The sequence below is a fragment of the Rhinatrema bivittatum genome, chromosome 4 (genome assembly GCF_901001135.1).
Source record: "Rhinatrema bivittatum chromosome 4, aRhiBiv1.1, whole genome shotgun sequence".
Taxonomy (NCBI): Eukaryota; Metazoa; Chordata; class Amphibia; order Gymnophiona; family Rhinatrematidae; genus Rhinatrema; species Rhinatrema bivittatum.
The window spans coordinates 435,286,612-435,311,440 of record NC_042618.1 but is presented as its reverse complement, the minus strand read 5'-3'; the positions used below and the strand labels follow the sequence as shown (position 1 = coordinate 435,311,440).

The window sequence follows — 24,829 nt, the reverse complement described above, 5'->3', positions numbered from 1 at the left end:
TCCCCTCTACTGGGAACGTGGTTAGCAAGCAAGCAACCAAAGGCATCCAGTCTGGCAAACACAAGATCCAGGGGCAGGTTCAGTAGTGCACCACAGCTCTGATGGATTCCTCCTCACCCTCAAAGGGACATATGCCTTTCCCTGCTCCTCTTCACTCATATTAACTTAGTAAAACCTTCAAAATCTTCTGACGCAGAAGACCATCTTCTGCCAACCTCTGCCTTCTTCTGTACCCAGTCAGACCCCAGGAGTGTTCCTTGTTTCACCCAAAGAGCATGCCGTCCTTGGAAAAACTGTCAAAACCACAGGCGATAAGCAGGCAAAATCCATTGATGGAAAAGGCTGCTCAACTACAGCCTATGTTACTGATGGGCTAGAATTCATGACCCACCAGATTCTCCTCACGCAGCAGTGGTTCAGCCCATGCCAGTAGGCGGCAGCTGCTGGGGCCAAGGGAAGAGAAGTACTTGTACTATTTTTTTTTGGTGCTGAAAAGACTCTGAAGAAGACCTTGAACTGCCCAAGGATTGAGGGGCTGAGAGGAAGACCACCTCAGGCCTCCTCAAGCCCAACATGGCCACAGTTCCCACACTGGACTTACGATAACCAACCAGGCACAAGTCACAATTGAGCTTGCAGCTTCCCCACAGACATCTGAGTATCTCCACTGAACTTTCCACAGTTTGGAATCTTCCCCAGCAAGCAGCTGCTATAGTGTAAACCTGGATAGTAGCACATAATACCTCCTCCACTTTGCAGCCACTGCTGCTGCTCCTGTGTGGTTCCACCCCTCCCCCGGCTTCCTGTTGCTTTCCATGCTACCAGCAGAGAGTCAGATACCTACCTCCTATAGTCTGTGCTCTGCCTGTAGATGTTTGCAGACACAGGACAAGGGAGACAGCCGAGAGGAGAGCCTGCTGGGAGGGTGTGGATATCAGGAAACTTCACGAGGACACAAAAATAAACCCAAGAGAAAAACCACAGGCCGATGCAATAAATCTGTGCGGAAAACAGGCACTCAGTGTTTAGCACCCATTTTACCAACACATATCCAGCCACCTCTCCTGGGCGCAAGATTGAATATTTAAAAGAGGGGGGGGGGGGGGTGCGCTAAAAAGGTGATAGGGACAAATATGCACCCCTAGCGCCTCCTTGGTAGCAAGCACCCAGGAGAGGTGTTTGTCAGCAGGTTAGGAAAATGTATGCTCAATTTTACAAGTATCTGTTTTCCTAACGTGCCAGCACACTTTTTTTTTTTTTTAAAACATTCTCATCCTTTTTGTTCCTCCAACTTAATATCGTGGTGCTATTAAGTTGGAAGTTCAGAAAAGCAGTATTTTCTACTTTTCTGTATGCTTTTTGGGTAGGCATTAATTTCTGAGGGTAAAAATGTGCATGCCAGGCACATTTTTTTTTTTTTTTGAATTGGGGGAGAATAGCTAATAGCCACAACATGCATTTGCATGTGATGAGCACTGGAGAAATTACTTACCTGATAATTTTGTTTTCCTTAGGGTAGACAGATGGACTCAGGACCAATGGGTATAGTGTACTCATGATAGCAGTTGTAGACGGATCAGATTTCAATCTGACGTCTGCCCTAGTACATATACTCCTGCAGGAAGTGCAGCTCTTCAGTATTCTCCTCGAAAAGAATTGTGGCTATATGTATGACTGAATAATTTGATTAACTTAGTTAATTTGAACCGGTTGAATTGGTTATAGCTGGAAACCACCAGTGCCTTCAACCGAGAAACGTCAACACCCGGTAGGATGGATGTCCTAGCTGGAGGAAAGCATGGCTTACTTGTGAATCACTCGTTCTCGGGGATGTCATCAGAGAATTCCACGAGTAACGGCAGCCGTGGGGAGGATGCTGAGTCCATCTGTCTACACTAAGGAAAACGAAATTATCAGCAAGTAATTTCTCCATTTCCTAGCGTGTAGCAAATGGACTTAGGACCAATGGGATGGGGTGGGAGGCTGCCTGTGACCTACTTAGTACTGTCCTTGCAAATGCTGAGTCCTCCCGAGCCTGAACATCCAGGTGATAAAACCTGGAGGTGTGGATGGAGGACCATGTCGCCACCCGGCCGATCACGGCAGGTGACAGCATTTTGGTTTTTCCGTCCAGGACACTGCCTGGGCTCTACTAGAATGGGCCTTGATTTGTAAATGTGGTGGCTTGCCTGCTTCGACATAGGCCGCCTTGATGACTTCTTTGATCCAGCGGGCTATGGTTGCTCATGAGCTGCTTCTCCTTGCTTCTTCCTGCTGTGAAGGACGAACAGATGGTCCATCTTTCGGATGGATTCAGACCTTTCCAGGTATCAGACTAGGAGTCTGCCAATGTTGAGATGGAGTAGGCTGCGAGACTCTTCCGAATTCTTATGCTCATCTGGTGATGGTAGCGAGATGGTTTGGTTGAGATGGAAGTGAGATACCACTTTGGGGAGGAACGAAGGAACTGTGCATAACTGAATGGTTCCCAGGGTGAGTCTGAGGAATGGCTCCCGGCAGGACAGTGGTTGTAGGTCGGAGATATGGCGGGCCGAACAGACCGCCACCAGGAAGGCTGTCTTCAATGTTAATAGTCAAAGAGACAGGCCGCAAAGAGGTCTGAAGGAAGCTCCTGCTAAGAAATCTAGGACCAGGTTGAGGTTACACAGAGGCACCGGCCATCTTAGTGGTGGTCGGATCTGCTTGACTCCTTTCAGAAAAGCAGGAGACATCCGGGTAAGAGGCTATGCTGCCGCTCTCGCTCTTGGTTCCGTAGCATGACAATGCAGTCACCTGTACTTTGATGGAGTTGAGAGACAATACCTTCTGTAGACCGTTCTGCAGGAATTCCAAAATCGCAGGAATTTTGACTGAGCATGGAATGATGTCGCAGTCCCCACACCAGGCTTCGAATACTCTCCAAATCCTTATGTACGTTAGGGATGTGGAGAACTTGCGTGCTCGGAGTAGGGTGTCAATTACTGCCCCTGAGTATCCTCTCTTCCTCAGGCGAGTCCTGTCAATGGCCAGACGTAAGAGAGAATCATGCTGGATCCTTGTGGAGGATCGGTCCCTGTTGGAGCAGGTATGTGTGGAGGTAGCAGGAGGGGGGGCTCCCTGTCAGCTGTCTTCGCATGTCTGCGTACCACGTCATCTTGGCCAGTCCGGGGCCACTAGAAGTACTGGTCCCCTGTGGTGTTCTCTCTTGTGGATGATTGCGCCCAATAGGGGCCATGGCGGGAAGGCGTATAACAGAGTCTCCTGTGGCCAGGTCTATACCAGGGCATCAATTCCCTGGGATTGAGGTTCCCGCCTGTGGTTGAAGAAGCTGGGTACTTGGGCGTTGGACCGGTTTGCCAGGAGGTCCATGGTTGGTGTTCCCCAATGGTTTACTATCAATTGGAATGCTGTGGTCAACAGTCTCCATTCTCCTTGGTCTAGACTTTCTCTGCTGAGGTAATCAGCAGGGATGTTGTCTTTCCCTGCGATGTGGACGGCCGAGATCTCTTGAAGATTTGCTTCCGCCCATGACATTAGGGGGTCTCTATTTCCAGACACACCTGTTGGCTTCTGGATCCTCCCAGACGGTTGATGTAGGCCACTGTTGTGGCATTGTCCGACATTACTCTGACCACTTTGTCTCGGAGTCTGTGACCGAACCATAGGCAGGCTATTCTGACTGCCCAGGCTTCTAGGCAATGTTCCATCCCGACTTTTCTTTGTTCCATTGCCCTTGGGTGGTTAGCTCCTGGCAGTGAGCTCCCCATCCTCGCAGGCTGGCATCCGTGGTGAGCAGGATCCAGGTTGGTGAGGATAGTCTTGTTCCCTGGCTCAGATGGCCTTTTTGTAACCACCATTGTAGTTGGGTCCGAACTCTGTCCGGGAGATGAAGAAGTACGGTGTTAGTTCTGGGACAGTGGATTCAATCGTGATAGTAGTGAGCGTTGTAGGGGCCTCATGTGAGCTCTTGCCCATGGCACTACTTCCAGTGTGGATGCCATGAGGCCGAGGACCTGTAGGTAGTCCCATGCCGTGGGGTGAGGTTTGCTCAACAGGGTTTGTAACTGTATCATCAGTTTTGATCTCCTTGCCGGTGTCAGGATGACCTTGTTTTGTTTGGTGTCGAACCGGACTCCCAAGTATTCTAGAGATTGGGAGGGCTGCAGGCAGCTCTTGTTTGTGTTGTCCACCCACCAGAGGCTCTCCAGTAGAGTTTTGACTCTGTTGGTCGCCTGGTAGCTTTCATCTGGGGATTTCGCCCTGATCAGCCAATCGTCTAGATAAGGGTGGATGTGGATTCCTTCCTTCCTTAGTGTTGCTGCCACCACCACTATGATCTTGGTGAATGTCCGGGGTGCAGTGGCTAAGCCGAATGGTAGTGTCCGGAACTGGTAGTGATGGTCCAGGATCGTGAAGCGTAGAAAACGCTGATGCTCTTGATGGATCGGAATGTGTAGGTAGGCTTCCAACAGATCCAGGGATGTAAAACTCTCCCGGTTGTATCGCCCGTATTACTGAGCATAGGGTTTCCATGCGGAAGTGAGGAATCTTCAGGTGACGGTTGACCACCTTGAGGTCCAGGATGGGCCTGAACATTCCTTCTTTCTTGGGAACGATAAAATAGATGGAATAATGACCAGTATTTATTTGCTGTGGAGGAACCGGGGTTATAGCCTCTAAGGCTAGTAATCTGATCAGCGTAGCTTCCACTGCCATCCTCTTGGAAGGGTCATGGCAGGGGGTTTCCACAAGTTTTTCCAGAAGGCAGTGGTGGAAGTCCAGGTAATATCCCTCTCGAATGATGGATAGGACCCACTTGTCCGAAGTTCTCTCGACCCATCTTTGGTAGAATAGAGCAAGTCTGCCCCCTATGGCTTCTTCCTTTGGATGGGGCAGCTGATTTTCATTGTGGTGTGGTTGGGGCCTGGGCCCGAGCTGGCTCCCCTTTTGTTGTGCTTGTTCTGAAAGGACTGGCTTCGGCTTGCGAGGCAGGCCACTTGATATGTACTTCTATATGGGTTGAAGCGCTGTGATCCTCTGCCCCTGACGTTCGGGGGGGGGGGGGGGGGGGGGGGGGGGGGGTTGTCGCTGGTTTCTCTTATTCCTGTCCTCCGGTAGCCGCGGCAATGGGGACTTGCTCCATTTGTTGGCTAGTTTCTCTAGTTCACTTCCGAACAGGAGGGTTCCCTTAAAGGGCATCCTTGTGAGTCTCGTTTGGAGGATGAGTCGGCCAACCAGTTTCGGAGTCAGAGTTGTCTTCTAGCTGCCACAGCGGATGAAACTCCTCTAACTGCAGTGCATACCAGATCAGAAGCTGCATCCGCGAGGAATGATACTGCTGGTTCCAGGGCCTCCCCAGGAGTGTGTTGTTCCTGATCTGTGATAGGCAGGCGCGTGTCACCATGGCACAGCAGACATAGCGGAGACGTCAAAGGACTGTTTGAGGACAGATTCCAGATGTCTGTCTTGAGCATCCTTGAGTGCTGCTCCTCCCTCCACCAGGATAGTAGTGCGCTTCGAGACCACGGCATCCACTTTCGGACATGCCAGGAGATCTTTGGCTGCTGGGTCCAGAGGGTACATGGCTTCCAGAGCACATCCCCCTTTGAACGTAGTTTCCGAGGCATCTCATTCCTGGTCAGTTAGTTGCTGGTCGGCTTGTAATAGTGGGAAATGGCGGGAGGTCTGACGGAGTCTCTCTAGTAGGGGGTTTATCTTAGGTTTGCCTGAGGCACTTGTCTGGAAGCTCGTCCTTGGTGAAGAAGCTTCTCATGGTTCGGTGGGGCTCTGTCCCCAGAGGGAGTTCCCCTTCCTCCAAGGGTTCTGAATCCTCATCTGAGTCGTCCGTGTCCCCGAAGGTGGGATCACTTCCCTGGGCATAGAGGGTCCCGGGCCATTGAGGTCCTCTGGTGGAGCTTGTGGCCACATTATAGGAGGACCCAGGTGCATGTGGATGAAGGTATGTAGACCTTTAAAGAATTCCACCCGGGAGATAGATGCTGGGTCTAGACTAAGGGGTGCTGTGTCCCTGGGGGGCCCTGTTTGAGGGGGGTCCCTCTGTGCAGTTCTAGGTCCGACATAATGTTCGAGAGTCTGGAGCCCAGTACCAGCTGGGGAGGGCCATGAGATGGATCCTCTAGGGCCTCTTCACACTGTATACAAAGGGCCGTGGCCTCCTCATACTGTGCAGCTCTAATGTGGCATGCAGGGCAAAGGCCCTGAGCTTTGATTTTCTTTCCGGTGGTGCCATGGCTTGTGCGCGTAAAATACAGTTATGCGCCCCGATGAGAAGATGTGCGCGTAGATCGAAGTTATGCGCCCGGCACAGTAAGCGCGTGGCTGCGCACATCGCTTGTGCGCATGGTACTTGGGCACACGACGTTGTGCGCACAAGGAATTTGTGCGCACGGGTCAGAACAGCGGACAGGGTGGCGAACAGATCAAAATGGTGACGGCGACCACGTGGACAATATGGCAACCACCTCTGAGGGTCTGCACAGGAGAGGACCCTCTGATGTAACCGGGGTCTAGCCCTGCTAGGGCAGATCAACCTGGTGGCACTGGTCCCATCTGGCGACCTGTGCGACTCCTCGAGCTTCAGAGACCGGAGACTTTTAAATAGATTTCTACCTTACCTTGTCTCGGCTATTCCCGGTCTCGTTCCGGGCGGTCTCCGGCTGCGGGGGGGCGGGGGTGGTGAGGGAAAATACCTTCACTGCCTTGCTCAAAGTTGCACCCGCTGCCTCTTAGCCTCACCCGATGTCGGGGGCTAGATCCCCACCGAGGGTCGGCCGCTGGACCAAGGCTTACCTCCGAGGTATCGCGGAAATCACCTCAGGAATTCTCAACTGGGGGAGGGACCCAATGTGTATCACCGCAGGAGAGCGGGGCTCATCTGTAGAGGTAAGATTTCTTATTTCGGTTTTCTTTGGTAAAATTACTCTAACGCTGTGCGAGTGTGCATAGAGTCCCTAATTGTTATGGAGACGGAAAATACTGAAGAGCTGCACTTCCTGCAGGGGTATATGTATTGGGCTGACATCAGATTGAAATCTGATCAGTCTCCAACTGCTATCAGGAGTACACTATACCCATTGGTCCTGAGTCCATCTGCTACACGCTAGGAAATCAGGAGTTAAACAGTGCGCTCGGCTGAGTGCACTGTATTGCATCAGCCTGATAGACCTGTGAGTGTTATCATTAAGGTTGCTGTATTGATAGTTTGTGTATTTAGACAGCTAGGAACTGTTAATGTTAGGCAGAAGAACCTGACGCTCTGTAGGAAGGTGGCTAGGACTTTTAGAGGAAGGTCCTTGCACCTAGATAGGGAAACCCATGGTGGGGGTGGGGACACCCCAATTAAGAGACTGGGAGGCCCAGCCAGTAACAGGAGTGGCAGCTGTACCCAGGCAGGGCCAATGATAGCTGACCGTGGCTGAGCACTGCTAGAGGTCAGCCCGTGTGCTGTGGAAAAGGACACCAAACTAAAACACCTCTAGTCTGGGGAACAGTGAGATCAGGAAATTGAGTAAGCAAACTCAGCCTGCTGTTAAAGCACATATACAAAATAAAGTGTGCTGAACTCTTCATGCATGAAACCTCTTTTGTTACACACTGCCAGCTAACCCATGGCCTCAGGGGCAGGAAGTGGAAAAGTACCCAAAATTGCAACAAGAGGCCACAAGCTGCACAGAGTGCAGTTTTCTTCCCACATTCTGCAGCAGCCACCCTGACTGCTGATCTGTTTCCCTGAATGGGACATAACAGAAGCCGGGGGCCCCTGCCAAAAAGGAGACAACCCCCACCCAAACTCAGGCTGTGCTCAACTGAAGGAGGTAGCACAGGGTTTTCACGTCAGGAGCTGCTTAAATTTTTTTTTTTAATCCAGTTCTTGGACCCTGTCCAACAGAGGGAGCGAGAGCTAATCTTTCACCTCAGGAGCCATCCACAATATTTCTACGTCATAGCGTGTGAGGCTAGCCTTCCATCTGCTGGAGACAGAATACTGGCAGGTTTAGGTCAGCACAGATGTATATAAGAGGTGACATCCAGGAACCTGTTAGTCTGTCTCCATCTGCTGGTCAGTGACCACAATCCCTGGATTGGTCTAACTGGATGCCCAAGACATACCTACATTAACAAAAATGTTGAGTGGCACATTTACCTCCATGGAGCAGACAATGCGGACACAGATTTAATAATCACAAAAAAATGATCTAGGGAAGTACTGAAAACGTTAGTCTCTCTTCCACTTTTAAAACAAAGATCTGGGAAGGCAGGGTGGTGTGGGGTAGACGCACAGAGACCGCTCACAATGGAGCAGCTGTCTAGTGACTTTTGAAATGGCCATGCCTGTAGGCTCTGGTGGGCCCACCCCATTTCTGTAAAAATAAATATATTTATATACATATAGTGAGAGAGACATATGGATATGTACAGCATGCCGATTACTGCTGCTGGTTTTGGTCCTCTGTTAACCATGAATTTCTCCATCATCTCTATCCTCCAGTGCTAGAGGAACTATGAAGTCCAAATTGCATTTATGAATTATCCACAGCTCCATCACATTTTTAGCCAACACTTTCTTGGACTTCAGCCAGTTTTGCCCCTTTGTTGTGCGTAGTCTTCACCTCTTTGGACCCCTTTTGTCTCTGTGCCTGCAGCTCTCTTCATTCTCAAGTCTTAGAATAGGCACATTGCCTGCTTGCCCCAGCACCTCAGCCTGCGGATGCTCCTGCTCCTTCCCTACCCCTCAGCTCCTCCGCCACACTTGAAACCTCATCTCTCAATCCCTCGCCAAGAATAGATTTCCCCATTCCTGGACTCCAGGTCCCTCTTATATGTAGGGCAAAGTAGAAAGCCATATTATTCCCACTTATCTGTGCCCTGCATGTTGCCCTTTACTTCTCATACTCTGGAAGGAGAGGCATCTGTGACTACATATGTCCTCAAATGGGAGCCCCTGTATATGTTTAAGATCCACTACTTTTGTCCTTTGTTGCTGCGAGATGCAGGAAGCAGAGCCCCTGTGTTGATCTGGACCAGAGCATCAGATAGTGGTGACTTTTCCATGGCATGGTGGTGGGGGAAACACTGCTTCAGAGGGTTGACAAACTGAGAACTCACACAAAATCATGTAAGATCAACAAGTAACCAACTGTATAGTTCCAATTTTCTGAGCCACAATAACTGTTCTGACAACAAGAAGATGTGGATAAAATAACCAAGGCCATGAATGACAACGAATTACATTTAAGAGGCATCACTCTGCAAATTCAAATCACAAACCAAAAAAATATGTATTTTAATGGCTTTGAACATATCCTTTCCTTGAAAAGATTTTCTCCGCTAAGTAAATGTGAGTTCTTGTACAATATTATAAGACGAACACAGTAGCTAAAGTGCTGGCAGCCTAATCACCACATATTCCAAATAAGGCTAAAAAAATGCAATAATGTTTTATTATCAAGCTCAATTATTAGTTTTCAATGTTGTACTAAAATAAACATTTTGTAAGCTTTTTTTGTAAAACAATTTACAGTTTCTTTAAGAAACATTTACAAAAAACATTTCTAATCTGAAATGCAAACAGATGAATATATTGAAAAGCTACAGGATGAAAGGTTGACAACCATGTGGGATTTTCAGACACGTTTTACAACAGCTATCAGTCTGGCTTTGCAAATATCTCTAATACTACTAAAAAAAATAGAGCAGCAAACCAAAAGAACAGTTTAATTGCCATCAGGTCTGAACTGCACTAGACTATTTTCCCTTTTTAGCACTTTTCAACCCTAAATTAGCAAATGCTAAGGAAGTGGTTCAATCTGTCCATGAGATGACAATACCTTGTGTACTGGAACTTTTTTTTTTTAGCAGGTCAAAAGTTGAAAAGCAAACAAAATCTTTTCATGTACATGGTTTGTTCACAATGAAGTTAGAAATGAAAATATATTCAGTCCTTTTTACTGTTCAGAATTTCTATTGTACCCTTTCTCCCAATTTGTTTTGGCAGTCGAATGCTGCTCTCCGTCACCTCGTCAGTGACAGAGACATCACTGTCAGACTGGGGGCTGTCTTCTGAGCTAGACTCTTCATCACTGCTGGTACTGGAATCACTCAGTTCAACAACAGCCACATTCTGCATATGGAACATGCACAAACAGAAAACACTCATCAATATAGAAAGAATAAACCAACTGGGTATATCACTGCTGTGAAACTATTCAAAGAAAAGATAGAAGATCAAAAAGCTACAACTACGTTTTTAATTTAATTTAAATAAATTTAAAATTTAATTTAAATTTTAAATGTAATTTAACCTTTTTCCTAATATTATTGTATCCTTGTTCTATGTGAACCGATATGATATGTTTACATGAATGTCGGTATAAAAAAAAAAGATTCAAATAAATATTTTGCTGGACGTGCTTTAGGGAGTAGGCTATGATTGGCAAGAAGAGGTTCAGATTCATGCGTTGGTAATATAGTACTAACCACATAAAACTACATCTGTGGTGCAAGTGCAGATAGCTTTAACAATGGAAACTGTCACCTGTAGAGAGATACGGTACTGGCTTCTAATTTGTGAACATTGTTATCCACCCACCCACCCACAATGCTGTATTAGTGTAGCACTATTACAAATAGTCTCTATCTGATCACTGCCTGAACCAGAGAGGACTGTCTGCAAAAATATCACACATTTGCTGCAGTCATTTTCTCTGCTTTCCAGTTGCGCTTATTTATTAACAAGATTTCAACCTGTTCTATGACAATTACAACAAAACAGTATCTGCAGCACACTATTTGCTTGTGCCTGACATCCAGCTCTGTGCAAAATGACACCATCATCTGAATAAATCATGAGAGGTTGAGGCTTCAAGTTAGAGGTTAAGAAGGCTACCTTTCTGTCCCTGTTTAATTGCCTTTTGTTGTCAAATGAGGTGAAAAAATAATCAAAACACCAGTGGTTTGCAACCCAGTTCTGGGGACACACCTAGCCTGTCACTTTTTCAGGATATCCACAATATCATGAGAGATTTGCAGTAACTGCCTCCATTGTATGCAACTCACTCTCATACATATTCATTGTGAATATCCTGAAAACCTGACTTGCTAGGTGTGTCCCCAGAACTGAGTTGAGAATCTGCAAACAGAGTAGGAAAAAAATTAGGATTCTATTGTTTACAGAAAGTAGTAAAGGGAATACAAGTACAGCCAGTCTGACTAAACCAAATGCAATGAATCTACAGCACTGGCACTTTAAACCTGGCCTGGTGGTGTGGCAAGAACACAGAGCAGCCAATCCAGAAATCCCAACTCAGTTTACTGTATGAGCGCAAGTCATTTTAGGTCCCTAAGCTTGAAATGTAATCTCTTTAGTGAAAGGAGACATCAATCCTGTGAATTACCCAGACAGTACCATATGTTAGTAGCATTACATAAATATTATAATTCTATCCAAGATGGGAAAAAACTCAAGGCACCTAAAATTTGGTGCCTGTCACTAGGCAGGAGCAGCAACAACCAGGAACTGGAGAGAACAGTAGCCACCAAGGCAAAGAGCACTGGCAACCCAGGCCAGAAACAGCTGCTACTGCAACAGCAACAGCTGCAAGGCTCAAAGAAACAGTGGCCACCAGGGCTCGAAAAAGCAGTCAGAAGGGCAGCCGTCAAGCTGCAAATGAAAGGAGGAACTGGGGAGGTAAGGTTGGAGGGGAGGGGAAAAATTAAGGAAGGAAAAGGAACAGCCAAAGTGCAAAGGCAAATAGCCAAAAAGAATTAGCTAAAACACAAACAAGGTAATTTTTTTTTTTTTGCAATATTTCTCCCCTGCACCTAAGAATTTTGTCTAGGGCCTAACTTTTCTAAAAAATGTTCCACCCTCGATTCTATCATAACACAAATCAATGCCCCAGGGCTTAAAGGTCACAAATCAGAAAAATCACTTCTTGCATACACACAGAATCAACCAAGTTTACACATAGGGACCTCAGTTTTCAGTTTTTAATTTTATTTTTCCTGGTAATTTCAATGCTAACAAAAAATAAAGTAGAAAAATTACTTTTTCACTGATTTTTCTCCTATGTGCTATAACAAAAATCATTTTCCACTGATTTTGATAACATTACAATTCTATGATAAAAAAAAAAGAAAATGAAGGTCCTTAAGTATATACTAGAGATATAAGGCAAGAAACAAGCTATGAAAATCTGTTCTGCGGCTTGTTTAGGGCCACCTTGAGCAGGTCTGGAGCTTCTTTTGTATTACTAATTAAATTAGATGTACAGGATTCATTCCTTGCTGGTCCCTATATTGTGCTACACGGTTTGTGAATTCCTAAAAAAAAAAAAGCCCCAACATCTGCAACCAGAAAACACAGAATAAACTATTAACAGATGCTTAACTGCAGAGCACTAGTAGTCAAACTGATACTGGAGAAAACTGGATTTTGAGTAAGTCATGATGCTATTTTGAACTAATACAATAATTTTCACAAAAATAATATACATGAGCTTCAAATCCACAAGTATCTTTTCTTCAATAGCTAAGAAGAGTGTGGATCCGATCTTAAAAAATGTCAAAGTATCTCTCAGATAAACAGTTCCGATAATGTAGTCAAAATATTTACCATCTCTATAATATTTTCAAGCTTGTCCTCTATGGTTTCTATATTAAAGTGACCAGCAGGTGCTGTTGCCATTTCTTTAGTAAGCTCTTCATTTGCCCGAGCCATCTGTGGTAGAAACTGCTGCACTCTGTCCAAAACTTGAAAAACCAGAGAGTGCATGAATACAGTTAATATGGTATACAAATGTCTGAACTGCATTTACAACATCAGTTTTAAAAAAAATTCTAGTGAACTGAATGCTTGCAAATGGAAGTCTTCAGTTATCTAGAGCGAGTACAACACAAGGCAGTACTTTTCCAAACTCTGGATTTCATAATTATACTTTAAATCACCGCTCAGCTCAAGAACATTATTTAAGGCAAAGAGAAACTTACCGCTGCTTCTCGGGATCTTAACAATCGGCAAAGTTGTGGCTTTTCTTTTCACATGCTTTGAGTTAATCAGCAGCTTTTCATGAAGACCTGAAGTGTACAGATGTTCAAACATTTATTAGTTAAATATTTAAATTATCAGCATACACCATAGTCCATACAAAGAAAAGCAGATGCTGAAGCAATGACAATGTATTCCTGCATATTTCTTAAGGCCAGTGCCCCTGGTTTCCTGCGGCAGATGTTTTACAGATTCTGCAGCAAGAGTTAGCAAACTGACAGATTTTTCAAAATTCTGCATTAATAATGTGGCAACATTTTTTTCTTAGTATAAAAATAAAGTAATTTTCTGACATGTGTGTGTCCAGTTATTTAATTTTTTTAATTAAAGGAAAATAGATCTTAGTTGATTGGTGCTGGGAAGGAAGGCGGGAAGGGAAGGCTGGGAAGGAAGGCGGGAAGGGATCGCAGAGGAACATAAGATTTGTCATACTGGGTCAGGCACAAAGTCCATCAAGGCCAGTATCCTGTTTCCAGCACTGGCCAATCCAGGTCACAAGTACCTGGCAGGATCCCACAGGGTCGACAGATTCCATGCTGTTTATCCCAGTTCACCTTAATAATGGTTATGGACTTTTCTTCCAGGAACTTGTCTAAATCTTTTTTTTTAAACCCAGCTACACTAACAACTTTCATCACATCTTCCACGAATTCCAGGGTTTAATTATGCATGGAGTAAAAAAAATGGAGAAGTTACTTACCTGATAGTTTTGTTTTCCTTAGTGTACACAGATGGACTCAGGACCAGCAGATGGAGATGGAGCAAGCTGATGTCACAGTATATATAGTCCTGCAGTGGCTCCAACCTGCCAGTATTCTCTTCAAAAGCAACTGTGGATAGACTAGCAAAAAACTTGATTAAAAACAGGCAACCATAACTGTACTCAACCAACAGGAAACACTGAACTCACATAAGATTCTAGGTACCCCAAGCTAGGGACTGGATAAACATTTACCAGTAAGCCCTTGGACCCGAAGCCCCACAGGAGGACTACCGACACACTCATGCGGCAGCCGAGGGCAGGAAGCTGAGTCCATCTGTCTACACTAAGGAAAATGAAATCATCAAGTAAGTAATTTCTCCATTTCCTAGCGTGTAAATAGATGGGTTCAGGACCAGTGGGATACACCAAAGCTACTTCCGAACAGGGTGGGAGGCTGCCCGCAGTTCAGTCAACACCGTACTGGGCTTGTACATCCAGATGATAAAACCTGGAAAAAGTGCAAGAGGAGGACCAAATTGCAGCTTGTCAGAAAGTGAAGGGAGACAAAAAACTAACCTCCGTCAATGACTCTGCCTGAGCCCCAGTGGAATGAGCCTTACCCCGAGTAGGCAACGGCTTTTCAACATCTACATACCTGGGCATGACTACCTCTTTAATCCAACGAACTATGATAGCCTGCAAAGCTGGGGTACATTGTTTACTCCCGCAATGGAGAACAAACAGACGATCCATCTTTCAAAAATACTAGGAGACCTCCAGATACCGCACAAGTCTCTCGACATCCATGCAGCGCAAGATGCAATACTTCTCCGCATCCCTGACCTTATCCAGGGATGGCAAGGAGATGGATTGATTCAAATGAAAATTTGAGATTATCTTGGGCAAGAAGGATGGAACAGTATGCAGCTGTAATGCCCCTAGAATCACCTAAAGCAGGGGTCAGGAACCTTTTTGGCTGAGAGAGCCATAAACGCCACATATTTTAAAATGTAATTCCATGAGAGCCATACAATATGTTTAAAACTAAATACAAGTAAATGTGTGCATTTTATGTAAGATCACACTTTTAAAGTACAATAAGTCTCTGAAAATATTACACCAGGCCTTAAGACACCAATACATCTCCTATTAGGAAAACGGGCCAAGTCAGGCTGCTATAGAGTCCTACACAGAAACTACACGCCAGCAGAAAACCTCACCTGAATCACGTGCTGTCCCTCACCTAACATAGAATAAAGAGACCAAAACGCATAACAAGAAGCATGCAGAAAGAACTGAATTGGAAACTGCAACAAGCCAGAGTCTCTGTATGCAGTGTAACAAAGGAAAAAACGAAACATCACCCATCCTTATAAAACAAATCAAGAAATATAAAATCATCAACAGTAAAACTGTACTAACAAAAAGAACATATTTCAAAACAGCTGATGAGTGGAATATCCAATAATTAAAACCTCATATAAAACATTTCCAGATACCAACAAAATATTTCAAAATAGCAGACACAAAGACCCAGTAATGAAAAATAATAAGGATACAAAAATTTTTTTGCTCTGCATACCTGGGAACGTTTGATATCCAGGTGTCCTGAGATTGTTCTGAATTAGCAGGAGGCGGGGTGGTTTGCTTGGAACTTTCTCCTCTCTCAGTCACATACCAGCGCTCTCTCTCACACTGGCTCTCAATGACACACCTATACACACATGCTCTCAGTACTCACATATACACATGTTTTTTCTCTCACACTTATATAGGCTCTTAATTACACATTTACACACATGCTGTCTATCTTTTCACGCTTACACACACACACAGGCTTTCAATCACATAAATACATGCTGTCTTTCTCTCACACAGACTCATTCACATGCTTACAAACATGTCCTCTCTTTCTCTCATTTACACACAGGCTCTCAATCACATACTCACATGCTCCATCACCTAAACCAGCTCTCAATCACACACAGACACACATGAACTCTCTCTTACTTATACACACAGGCTCTTAATCATACATACACATGATTTCTCTCACACACAAAGGATCTCAATCATACACACATACTCTTTCACACAAACAGGTTTTCAATCACAAACTTACACATACAGGTTCCCAATGGTAAACTTACATTCATGCTCTCAATCACAGACATACATGCAATCTCTCACTCACACACACAGGATCTCAAACACACATGCTTGCTCGCTCATGCACTCTTTCTCTCCCCCACCCCGGGAACTCGCGGCAGCAGCAGCCTCCTCCCAACGCTAACCTCCTTCATTTTCAGCCCTCGCGGAGGCGGAGTCCCATCGGCCGCGGTTGAAGCTCTTCATTTTCCTCCGAGCCGCGCTGCAGTCTTCTTTTGGTCGGATACTAGCGTGGCCTCTTCTTGCTGCGCACGCACCAGATGCTCTCCACTTCCTCTTCCGGGCCGCGGGGGGGGGGCGGGAAGAAGAGACCATGCCGGTGCCGCCGACTTCAGCTGTCCTGCCGCATTCCGCCCGGGCTGACAGCATTTTAAGCCCGGGCGGAGGAGGACTGGGGAGCAGCTGGGTCAGCAGGGGACTGGAAAGTGTGGCGACACTTGTCTGCGAGCCAGATGCAGCCCTCAAAAGAGCCATATCTGGCTCGCGAGCCATGGGTTCCCGACCCCTGACCTAAAGGAACGGCTCCCAGCAAGACAAGGCATACACCTCAGAAATTCAATGCGCTGAATATAGCCACCAGGAACACAGTCTTCAAGGTCAACAACCGCAAGAAAAGGCTACACAGCAGTCAGAACGGAGAGCCTGCCAAAAATCCAGCACCAAGTTAAGACTCCACAAGGGAACCAGTAACCTCAAGGGAGGCCAAAGATGCTTCACTCCCCTCAAAAAAACAAATCGCATCAGGGTGAGATGACAATGAGTCATCATTCACCAGGCCTCTAAAACTGGTAAGAGCCAAACCTGCACCTTCCTTTATTCAACCCATCCTGCAAAAGGTGCAGAATAAGGTGGATCTTAAGTGAACGAATTAGAACACCATGCTCCTCATACCAGGCCTCAAGAACCCGCAGATAAGCCAAGGAAGTGGAGAATTGTGAGCACTGAGTAAGGTGGCAATCACCGCAGAGGGCTCACTTCAACAGGTGAGCCCTCTCAAGGGCCAAACCGTAAGACAAAACAGAGTCGGATCCTCATGAAGAACTATCCCTGCTGTAACAGATCCACATGTGGCAGAAGGCGAAGGGGTGTGTGATAATAAAATTTATTGTAGGCATCTGTTTAGTGAAAATTTACCAGGAAGGCTCCAGGAGGCACTGCTGGGTCTTGAGGCCCCCTCTGAAACTGTCTCATGTTTAGATAACAGACGAAATAATGCATCTCTTTGTAGTTTTAGACACCACAATAAAGAGTTATAAAAGATGCATGTCTTCCAGGTTAGCTAGTGTTCCCATGACCTTTTTGAAATGTTAATATAAGCAAATGTTTCTTTTCACCTTGTGATTCTATTATCAAAAGATAGTGTTTTTAATTACTAGGGCAAAACAATATTTAAGCCTAGTCAATTGAATATCTGGGGAAGTCAGTCTCTCAAACTTAGGAGCTGACTTCCTTATGCGCATAAGAAATAAAGGCTTTTGATCATGAGAAATACACTGTCTCTGTTGTCCTGTCCTTATTAAATGTTTCCATTGCAGGGGTCTCCACCAGGAGTCTTTGCAAATCTACAAACCATGGAAGCCTGGGCCAGTCTGGCCCACCAGGAGTACTAGTGCCCTGTAGCCTTCAATCTACTGAATTATCTTGGCCAGCAAGGGCCACGGAGGAAAGGCTTAAAGCAATCTGTCTTCCAGCCAGACCTTTACGAGAGCATCCATTCCCTGGGACCATGGATCTCTCCTGCAACTGTAGAATCAAGGAACATTGGCAATACGAGAAGTCTAGGAACACAATCAGCTGAAATGCCTCAGCTGACAACACCCATTCTCCTGGGTCGAGACTCTCCCTGCTGAGAAAGTCTGCTCTTAAGTTGTCTTTTCCTGCAATGTGAGAGGCCGAGATCATCTGCAGATGACCTTCCGCCCATTCCTACTTCCTGTGACACTGGTTGGCTCTTGGTTCCTCCCTGGCAATTGATGTAGGCCACCATCATCGCGTTGTTCGCCATCACATGAACCGCTGGATCCCGCAGCCTGTGGATGAACTGCAAGCATGCCAGCCATACCTCCCACGCTTCCAGGCGATTGATGTTCCAGCAGGCCTCTTCGGCACTCTAACGCCCTTGGGCCATCAACTCCAGACAGTGAGCCCCCCCAACCATGGAGACTCGCATTTGTCGAGAGTACCAACAAGTTAGAGAGGTTGATCCTCCTGCAACCACCCCTGGAGGCGGGAGCAGATTTCCATTAGCAAGTGGAGCCGAACCACATAGCCCTGAGACTGCGGGTTCCAACACCACAGCAGAGAGCGCTGAAGAGAACGCATATGTACCCTGACCCATACCACCACTTCCAGGGTTGCTACCATCAAGCCGAGTACCTGTAGGTAGGACCACACCATTGGGCGCATGGTGTTCACTGACGTACTTGCGACATCAATTTCTGAATCCGAACTTCCAGTAGGAAAACTTTGTCCTGCCCCTTGTTGAATTGGACCCCCAGACACTCCAACAACTGGGATGGCTGAAGATTGCTCTTGGTCAGGTGCACCACCCGACCGAGCTCCCACAATAAAGGAGATCACATTGGGTGTCACCAGGCAGCTCTCTCTTCCTGAGACTTGGCTCAAATCAGCCGGTCATCCACATATGGATGCACCAGGATCCCTTCTTTTCGCAAGTCCACTGCTACAACCACCATAACCTTGGAAAATGTTCTGGGAATGGTGGATAGGCCAAAGGGCAGCACCCAAAACTGATAATGGCACCTCAACACCATAAAGCGTAGAAAGCATTGGTGCTCCAATCAGATGGGAATACGAAGCTAAGCCTCTAACAGATCCAGGGAAGTCAGAATTTCCCCACACTGCACCATTATCACAGAGTGTAAGGTTTCCTTGCAAAAATTAGTCACCTTCAAATGATGGCTAACCTTCGAGATCCAGGATGGGACAAGAGAAGCCCTCCTTCTTGGGCACAACAAAATAAATGGAATAGCACCCCATACTTTCTTGAGACGTGGGCACTGGAACCACAGTCCTCAGTCTGAGAAACCTTTGAAGCATGAACTCCACTGCCTGCTTCTTCTGCAGGGAGTGGCAAGGGAACACCATGAACATTTCTCAAGGAATACTGAGAAATTCCAGCAAATATCCTTCTCGTATCACTTCTAGGACCCACCAGGCCGATGTGATTTCAACCCCCCTCTAATAGAGAGAGAGAGAGAGAAAAGACATCCCCTATCTCATGTTCCTGAAGATGGTTTGGCAAACTTTATTGGAAGGTACGGGATGGTCCACAACCCGAGCCTGCACCTTGTCTGTCGCAAATGCCTGGATCTTGCAGCACGACCTCTCATAAGGAGGCGCCATGCCTGTCTCTTATCCTCTGGCAAACGAGGAACTGGAAATTTGCTCCACTTACTAGCCAGGTCCTCCAACTCGTTGTCAAAGAAGAGCAGCCGTTAAAAGACAATGTGGTGAGATCAGCCTTGGAGGTCATATCAGCTGACCAATTTCTCAACCATAACTGGCACCTGGCCGCCACAATTGAAGTCACCCCGTGGACAAGATGCAGAACAAGGCACAGCCCGCATCAGCCAAAAAAGCAGCAGCTGGTACTGTAACTGTACTAGGATTTATGCCAGAGTCAGCAACCTCCGGGGAGAGAAGCAAACACGAGCGAGCCACCAAGGAACAACAGGAAGTGATGCAAGGTCACTGCCACAGTTTCAAACACCTGCTCAAGGATAGTGTCAAGCTTGCTAACATGAGCATCCTTCAAGGTTTTTCCCCCTTTCAAGGGAATAGTGGTCCGCTTGGAGACTGCACACACAAGTGCATCTACCTTCAGAAAATAGAAGTGCTCTTTCACCACTGAATCCAGAGTGTACAGGCCTTCCAAACTCTGATCCCTTTAGAATAGCCTCTGGGGCACTGCACTCAAGCTCAATCAATTCTAGAATGGCTTTTATCACGGAGGAAAAAGTAAGAGGTTTTATGCAAGGAAACCAAACTAGGCTTTGTTCTTGGCTCAGAAATGGAATCTGCCCCAGGAACTCCAAGCATCGTCAAGGTCTGGGAAAAATAGAGCTGGCAGTTTATCTCTATGAAAGTACCGTCACATAGTTCTATATGGCTACAATCCAGGGGGGTTCCCCATCCTCAAGAGAAGCAGGACCGGCAACATCCTCCAAGCCAGTCTGAGCTCTATCCAGAGGACCCGCTGCCGCTCAAAGGGCACTGAAAAAAGGTAGAAGCACCCAGACCGAGAGGCATCTGAGGACTACTTACTGAGCCACCTTCCCCTGCTGAGGAACAGTTGGGGGGGGGGGGGAAGGCCAAGGTCAGGTGCCCCACCTGAGATGGCTTCAACCAAACCACATCCGGCTGGGAAGAACCAGGTTTAGCCAAAAACAGAGAAAGATAACACTCTGAGCCTTCAAGCAGTGCTGGCACAAAGCAGAGGGCAATCCAGCAAGGAGAAGCCTGGCAAGAACAGGCAGTGCAAAGAGAAAGTGCTTAGGCTTCTGAGGCATAGGCGCTATCATGGCAGACAATGCACTGAGCGGCGGCCAGAGGCGTGTGTCTAGCTGCTTTTTGCTTTTCTTTTTTTGATACATTTGCTCAACTAGCTGCCCAAATATTATGCATCCAAAATTTGAGCGCAAAAACTGCGAGCACAAAATTGACACATAGCGAAAACGCATACGCCAGACAGACAAGCCAGTACAGGGCAGCCTCCGAAAGCGCGTGAAAAAACATTGTGGCCTACCACACTGCACGCAGCGAAAAGCCTTGGAGCGGGGCCTAGCCTACAGAGGCTGCTCAACCCGCCAGGCTGCCCACATCCCTTGAACTCCCACAGAGCGGGACAAATGTTGCAATGGCGCACCAAGCTCGGAGACCAGGCGGGAAAAGGAAGCCCTGTACTGTAAAACCTTCAGCTAAGACTATGTATATATCTTCTTCCCTTTTTTTTTTTTTTTTTTAAACTTACCAGAGCTCAGCCTTACCTGGCTGAGCACAGAGACAGTCTCCGGCTGCAGGGGGAGAGGGCAATTGCCATCACCGCAGCACTCGGCTTCCTGTACCCGCTGCCTTTCAGCCACTCAAGCAGCCAAGTCCACGCTGGCAAAGCCAGTTTCTAGACCAAGGCACACCTCTGAGGGACCATGGAAATCACCTCAGGAATTCTTAACTTGGGGAGAGACCTTTAGAAATCACCGCAGGAGAGCAGGGCTTTCTTTTCTATAATTTAGATTTCAAATTTCTCCTTCCAAAAAATGCAAAGAATTCCCATAGGGAGATGCACAACCATCATCTGCTGGAGACAGAGAATACTGGCAGGCTGGGGTCACTGCAGGACTATATATACTGTGACGTTAGCTTGCTCTGTCTCCATCTGCTGGCAGGGGAGCATAAAAACACTGGTCCTGAGTCCATCTGCTAACAAGCTAGGAAAATAATTTTCTCCTATTTATCTTAAATATCATTGAATGTCCCTCAGTCTTTATACTTTCTGAAAGAATAAATTGATTTGTGTTTACCCATTCCACTCCACTCATTTTATAGTGGAGAAGAGGTAGAGAAGGGATAGAAAGTTAGGAGATAGAGAAGAAAGGCAGAGGGAGGACAAAAGCTCCCTTCAATTCTCTTATTCACATCCCTTACCTTCTCAGATACTCACTCCCTCCCCTCTTTTCTGCATCCCCTCATCACTCCTCCTGCACCTCTCACTCACTTTAGGGGAGGGGATCTTGAAGAGGGATGGAAAAAGGATCTCAGGGGGAAGGTGGAAAGGAAAGGGAAATCCTGGATCAAGAGAGGGAGGATAGATCCATTCCCGTACCCTTCCTCATTATGATCCCTATTCTCACCTCATTCAGACTAACAGAGATCCCCTTCCTTATTCAAACACTCACTCTCACCATCCCCTCCATGTTACACCTACTCCCTCATTCTCAGCCCAAAGCCCATTCCATACTTTTACCCTCATACTAAAAAAAAACCATGTCTACTGATCTGGGCATCCTTAGACTAGCACATAACAGTAACGTGGCACCTTGAGCTGCTTCCTCTTCCTGTGTAGCCCAGGGCTACAGCGTTGTATTTTGAACCACAGAGGCCACTATAGTGCTGCACCCTTTAAAAGCATGATGCTCCGGACCCAAGTTTCACAGAAAGAGGAAGCAGTCTGAGGTGCCATATTACCACTATTATGCACTAGTCTAAGGAACCCCAGATTGGCATACATGGGTGAGGGAAGAGAACAAAAAATATCTGCCCTTTGTACATATTTTTTTTTATTTAGCATGCACCTTTTCATTGATAGCTCATGGCAAGTTGCATTTAGGTACAGGAAGTATTTTCTATGTTCTCAAAGTGCTTACATTCTAAGGGCCTGAATTACAAAGGCTTTTCTCCCATTCTGTCTTTATAGGAAAAATGCTTAGCAAATGAGGCCTTAAAAAGGTCATTTATCATTTCATATTAAGGCCCTAATGCACGCGATAATGCCATAACACATGAATTAAATAGCACAACGTGCATTAGTATTCGGCCAGGAAAGAGAGACTCTGTAGAGAACCCCATGTCACTCTACTATTTATATCACTGTAAAGGGGGGGGGGGGGGGTACTTTTACATACCCAGGAGGTACAAACAGCAAAGTTGACATAACTGAAGAATTTCTGCTGTTTGAATTGATGAACTGAACTGTATAAATCAACCCCTCTTGTTCATTTCAATTCAAACAGCAGAAATTCTTCATTGATGTCAACTTTGCTGTTTGTACTTCCTACTGTGTATGTAAAACTACCCTCCCCAAACCCCACACCGAGTTAAAAGTAACCCCCCCCCCCTTACAATGGTATAGAGATAGTAGAGGGACATAGTGTTCTCTACAGCATCTCTCTCTCTTCCTGCCCGAACAGCATATGCAGTAAAAATCTTTTCCCAGTTTGCACTCTGCAGTACATAGATCAGTGCATCTTGCGGAAATTACCTATTTATTGTGGGAGCTATTTCCGCTATATTTATAGCATTTTGATAAATCTAGGGGTAAGTTTGTACCTGAGGCAACGGAGGGTGAAGTGATTTGCCCAACATCACATGAAGCATCATTGGGTTTTGAGCCCTGGCTTCTCTGGGTCACAGCCGGCTGCTCTAAGCACTAGGATACTACTCCACTCAAATCCACAGAAAAGGAAGGACTGGATTTTATAGCTCTTACTGCTGCTTTGAAATCATAGGGGACAAGGACTTAAGGGGGGAAAACATTCTTTTGCTCTTTTCTATTGCAGCTATTTTGCTTAGTTGGTTGAATTTTGCTCTTCCTGTTTTTAATTTAGTTTTAAATATATTTGGCTTCTTTTCCTTTAGTTTTAATTTTTTGCTTGCCTGAACTTTATTACTACTTAATATTTCTAAAGATTTACTATGCATATGCACAGCTGTACAGAGTCATAGAATGGACAGTCCCTGCTCCATGGAGTTTGCAATCTAGTTGAGAAACACAAAAATTATTTTCAGTAATCACTTAAGGCAGGGCTTCCCAAACCTGTTCTGGGGACCCCACAGCCAGTCAGGTTTTCAGGATATCCACACTGAATATGCCCGAGATAAATTTGCATATACTGTATCTCCATGGTATGCAAATGTATCTCATGCATATTCATTGTGGATATCCTGAAAACCAACTGGCTGTGGGGTCCCCAGGCCAGGTTGGGGAAGCCCTGACTTAAGGGAACCAGGTGCCAAATTTTAGGTACCCTGGTGATCTAGCTCCCTGGACTTTTCCAGCCTTAATCATAGCTCCCCAATCAAGCATGTTAATTCTTGCCTGAACGATTCAACAACTTGTCTTATGATAGACGCCTAGCAAGCCTTCCCTAAATAATGCACTGTGAATAACTTTAAAAAGTTGTGGAGAGAGAAGAGTGAGAGTAACAGGGGAAAAGGAGAGGATGAGGAAATAGTAACAAATGAGCATGCCTAAAGTTTCTTGGTGAGGCCAACTTTCAAGAGATATTCTGAGAGATACGTGAGAAAGCAAGTAGTAAGAAAACGGACGATTTTTTTTCGACGCCTACCGAAAGGCTTGGAGACAGACGATTTTTTTTTTGTAGGGCAAGTGAAAAAAAAGCCACTTAAAAATAAAGAAAATGAAGAACGTTATCTCCAGCTACAGGTCAGTTGAGCTACGGAGAAAGATATTTAGAAATTGAAAGTTATGAAAGTTCCGTTAGCAGGAGGGGAGAACGTAAGGAAGACAGAGATGGGTCTGGGTCTCCCAGCTAGCCCTCACCTGTTCCACAGCCCACGGACAACAGCTCCCGCGAAACCTCTGGACCGCCACTTTCCCCTTCCATCTTCACGCAGTGCGAGTAGAGAGCAACTGCGCCTGTCTCGTCGCGCGTCATTGACGTCAGCGTTGCGTCTGCAAAGACCCGTATGCCGGATGTGTGCTGGCAGCAGCAGGAATATAGCCGAAGCTTCCATCTCCATGGTGGCCCTACCATGGTGTATCATTGAACAGGAAGAGCAAACTATAAGCTTTATATACAATACGTGCGTTTCTTTGTTTATAAAAACATAAAACATGCCAAGCTGGGTCAGACCAAAGTCCATCGAGTCCAGCATCCTCTCTTTGGCAGTGAAAAGTCCAAGTTAGGAGTACCTATTTCTCATTCCTGGGGATAGCAAAATTTTTTCTCGTTATCCTGGCTAATGATGTTTTATGGACTTTTTCTCAAGGAACTTGACCAAACCTCTTATAAGTCGCTTTGGACATGTTTTTTTTTGGGAACAGATTCCACTGGTAAAGAGGTGCCTATGACCTTTAAAGCATTGATAAAAACGATTTTTTCTCTAGTGTGAATTGAAAGTTGATGGGC

General features: G+C 46.0%; 1 protein-coding gene across 2 annotated transcripts; it reads right to left on the bottom strand.

The window, feature by feature from the left end:
• Nucleotides 1–9,274: 9,274 nt before the first annotated feature.
• C4H12orf45 (chromosome 4 C12orf45 homolog) lies at nucleotides 9,275–24,457 on the bottom strand. 2 transcript variants are annotated; one of them, XM_029601525.1, is made up of 4 exons: nucleotides 24,241–24,451; nucleotides 13,009–13,095; nucleotides 12,635–12,771; nucleotides 9,275–10,141 (listed from the first exon to the last, which is right to left on the bottom strand). In XM_029601525.1, exons 1-4 carry the CDS (start codon nucleotides 24,353–24,355, stop codon nucleotides 9,956–9,958), a joined length of 525 nt encoding a protein of 174 aa, XP_029457385.1. In that variant the 5' UTR covers nucleotides 24,356–24,451; the 3' UTR covers nucleotides 9,275–9,955. The 2 variants fall into 2 exon arrangements, with proteins under 2 accessions (XP_029457385.1, XP_029457387.1); XM_029601527.1 differs by having other exon boundaries at nucleotides 9,985–10,154; nucleotides 24,241–24,457.
• Nucleotides 24,458–24,829: the final 372 nt, after the last annotated feature.

Excerpts from the sequence above, each read along its gene's own strand:
- C4H12orf45 (XM_029601525.1), bottom strand. The coding sequence starts at position 24,355 with ATGACGCGCGACGAGACAGGCGCAGTTGCTCTCTACTCGCACTGCGTG. Across the intron at positions 12,772-13,008 it reads TAAGATCCCGAGAAGCAGCG|TTTTGGACAGAGTGCAGCAG; the intron begins GTAAGTTTCTCT and ends TGGTTTTTCAAG. Across the intron at positions 10,142-12,634 it reads TTGAAAATATTATAGAGATG|AATGTGGCTGTTGTTGAACT; the intron begins GTAAATATTTTG and ends TTCCATATGCAG.